The sequence below is a fragment of the Bombus impatiens genome, unplaced genomic scaffold (assembly GCF_000188095.3).
Source record: "Bombus impatiens unplaced genomic scaffold, BIMP_2.2 scf_0011, whole genome shotgun sequence".
NCBI classification, from domain to species: Eukaryota; Metazoa; Arthropoda; class Insecta; order Hymenoptera; family Apidae; genus Bombus; species Bombus impatiens.
Window position 1 is genome coordinate 572,230 of NT_176430.1, and position 3,877 is coordinate 576,106.

The 3,877-nt window shown below is 47.7% G+C and overlaps 1 protein-coding gene across 1 annotated transcript in view; it reads right to left on the reverse strand.

Annotated features, from left to right (window-relative positions):
* The window catches only part of LOC100745232, a 27,240-nt gene extending 24,466 nt beyond the window's left edge, over positions 1-2,774 (reverse strand). Inside the window, exon 1 of the mRNA XM_003484466.4 lies at positions 1,898-2,774. Coding sequence (XP_003484514.2) covers positions 1,898-2,774 — 877 coding nt within the window. The remainder of the gene's footprint in view (positions 1-1,897) is intronic.
* Between the last annotated feature and the right edge of the window lie 1,103 nt (positions 2,775-3,877).

The window sequence follows — 3,877 nt, forward strand, 5'->3', positions numbered from 1 at the left end:
GTTGCCACGGCGTTCGTTCGCGTCCGTCGATGAATTTCGAGTTTGTTGCCAATCACTTTTTCGCGCAATTATTTCACAACATTTCGACATGACGTACAAACCAAGCGGACCGAACGATAGTACCCATGGTCGCGAAGGGAGGAAGGGGGAGGAAGGGGGAGAAAGGGGGGATGGAGGAAGGGGGTGGATTGTTGGGATGAGTTGCATCAAGAGGGAGTCAGGGGGAGGAGACAGCTCATGGACGCTGGAGGGTCTATCGGAGGCGATGGATTCACGCAAGAGGAGAGGGTGGGTTGGGGGTGGCAGAGGAAGGGATGTAACACATGCACGTGGCACGGTCAATGCATCCGCTATCCGACAAATGCATGAAACCCCACCCCCCTATTTCGAGTGCACCAAATTTCCCCGACTACTCTTCTCTATCTCCCCAACGTTACCTTCTCCTCTTCCACCGGCGCATGGATGCAATCCGCCAATGTTAAATGCAACATTTGCCTCTCCACCTATCTACATTCGTCCACACGTATCCCTCCCCCTCCCCCTACTGATGAACCATCTCTCGGTTCTCTCTTTCCTCGTTCGTCTCGTTCCCACTTTTCGGTTTCCTATCTGCTTTCTATCCCACTAACATGGTCGGCACCCGTTTATGTATTTATCGTATGTGCATGAACTTTATCGACTCGTGTCAATCACTCGTTAGTGGTAGGGTAGGGTGGATGAAACAGAGGAAGGGAGGGAAAAAAGAACGACGGGGATGCAAGAGATTGTACGGTTGATGTACACTGAAGTGGTTCGGATACGTGATGTGTTTTTCGTTTTCTCTTCTGTTTCTTTCTTTCTATTTTTTCCTTCTTTTTTCTTTTTTAAAGAATGAAAGAAACGAATTTTCGATTGATTTTATCGTTTGTTTCGAATCGGTGGTCAATAATGAAACGATTCGAGAGAATAATGGAACGTTCGCTGTAAGCTACGTTAAAGAAGTATTTTACGTTAATAAAATGACCGAAAGGATAATAGGATAATATAGAGATATTTTCATGGTACAGTTATGTCACCGGTTCGGTCATAAATCGGAAGGTTCGGTAATAGGACGGGCAATTTCGTGACGACGTCGCCGGAATTACTGTGAATAAGGAAACGCGATAAGAGGCACGGTAATACATCATTTGATCCTGCCGCTTGTCTAATATTATAGGCACCAATCGTAAGGGCTTAATATTGGGGTGAAGGTAAGTGGCGGACCAGCTGACGTCCTGCTCCACCCTGCACGCACGCTGCGACTCGTCTTGAGGGTGTGCGGATGAGATTTAGGGACCGACGACAGAAGTCTGCTGGCGACACTGATTTGTGGTGAGCTTTGTTTCAACACTCTAAATGCTCAGATGACTAAGATTCTTCTGACGTGCTCGTTAATCCGAAACTTATCTTCCTAACTGATAACTCTGCGAAATTTAATTAGAGATGACGGTATTATAACCGACTATTTACTATACCTTATTCGAAAATTCTATTAAAATTCTATTAAAGCAGCCTTTAATAAGGATCGCTAACAGATTATAAGGATCGTTAACGACAAGGATCGTTAAGTAAACAACGATTGACGATCTTGTAACTACTTTTTCAAGTATTATTATTCCTGGAAAATAATTATATTCAACAAGACGACGTTTTAAGGCACTACTCCTGTTGTTCCTATGTATATCCTTTATCTAACATTTAACATAAAAAATCGCAGATCACTGTTTAACATAAGCGTATGAAAGATTCGCATTACCGTCTTTTTCAAAGAATCTATTCTCCAATCTTATCTACGAATCGAAAGCTACCAAAACTATGTATCTTAAATCTAAAATCACAGGCGATAAACGCGTGCCAGGTCTCAAGTTAGAACAGTTACCCGAATGCGGTCGCCTGTCATGATTGCCGCCAAGTATAGCGTTGACGCTGAACTTCAGCTGTGGCTTCTCCTTCTCCTGGATGGTTCTGCATGCGGGTCCTAAGCACTGCTCGTCGCCGCAGGAACAGGCGGTCGTTCTCTCACCTATCCTGTCGACGACACGCTCGACCGCCACGTCTCTCTCCCCTTGAATCGTCATCTCATCGGACGTGTGCATGACGTTTCTGCATCCAAGGTCGTACCGCCTGTCCGGCTGTAATGCCGTCACGCGTTCACCTCCTAGAATTCCATCGTCCTTTTCCCTCTCGCCTTGTAGTCCTCCGTCCATCTCGATACTTGTCGGATCCTCGTCGACGTTCGAGTTGCACGAGTCCACCGCGGAACTTGATCGGTTCTCGATCCTCTCGTTACAGAGCCTCTCCATCGCGCATAAACGATCCACGATTACGTGTCCGTCGATTCTCTCGTTGTCCACGTCCACGTACGTGATCTGACTCCTCTCCATACCGTCCTTCTCCCGTAGAATGTGCATGCGATCGTTCTGTCGATCGATCCTCCCGGAAGATCCTCGTTGATGGTCCCTGCAGTCGATCATCGAACTTCCACGATCCGAGCCACGTGCACCGGTGGAGGATCGTTGATCCAGCTGATCCTGATTTGCACTCGACGGCGAAATCTTCTCCCTGGAGATCCTTAGGTTCGCCTCGCATTCTCGTTCCCGCTGCCTCGCTACCAGACTCGCCGCCCAGTTCAAGGTCAAGCTGGTTAAATCGGCACCGGGCGACGCCTTGCTCTGGAGCAAGTTCTCCATCAAAAACGGCGAGGTCATTGCACTTTGTTGCAGATTCTTCAGCATCGCCGCTGACGAAGGAAACATACCACGGCTGTCCCTCCCCTCTTCCCCCCAAACTTCGTTTCCACCGATTGGTCTTCTGTTTCGGTCACAGAATCGTATTGTTCTCCTTGCAATAATGGTATTGTCTTTGACAATCGATAATAATATTTGAGCTGATATGGATCACAAATACATTTTCTTTCGTTCACTCAATCTGATACTTGTATCAAATGTATTATACATTAAAGTCGTAGTTTCTACAACTACTATCTACTCAAGAGCTTTATACACAATTTAACACTCGTTGCTTTCTATCTAAGCAAAGATCAACGAAGTCCTCGAGTTCTCCGGCTCCAGCCAGCGTAAACAGCATCGATAGCTCCCACGATATTCGAAATCGACATTACACGCGTATCTTCGTCATCTTTGCAAAACCAGCAGTGACTAAACGAACATCACTATATTGTCCCTCGATCCATTCGTGCGTATGTCCGAGTCCTCGCCTCGGATCGATGCGTTAATCGAAGCACGCGACCGCGGAGCATGGCATGGTCTCACTCAAAAATCACAGAAACGTTCGATAGAACCGTAGACGCGTGTCATATCACTTCGCAAGTAATCAACCGCCACGGAACTGTCACGAAGGTGGTTACGTCGTGGAAGAACGTGCGATTTCGGCAGCGGAATGTCAACTGACGTGCATGCGAGCGCAGAGAGAGGGATAGAGAAAGAGACAGAGAGAGAGAGAAAGAAGGGGTGCCCAGAGTGTGGCAGCGCAACGTGAGAGCGTGCAACCCTCGAATGAAAGCCGACAAAGGCATATAGCTAGCTGTGTTGCCCCTTCCCCGTGAAGCGGGATTCACGAAACAGCCCCCTTTAACGTATAGCCAGTGGCTTGTGGGTATATAGGTAGAAGAGGGTGTAGAAGGGAGAAGGGAGTGTGTTACTCTGTACCCTTGCCCCTTCTCGATACCGTTCCACCTCTTGGAGAAAACCGGCGTGCAAACCGCCCCTCCTCTTCCCTCTTAGGTGAGATAATACAGACTATAAGCCGAGCAATTCGGGGTTTGGCTCGCTCGGTAATGCCGTAATAAAATCATACTCCCATCAAACGGCGCTGCGCGCACCCCCTTTAAAGGTAACGG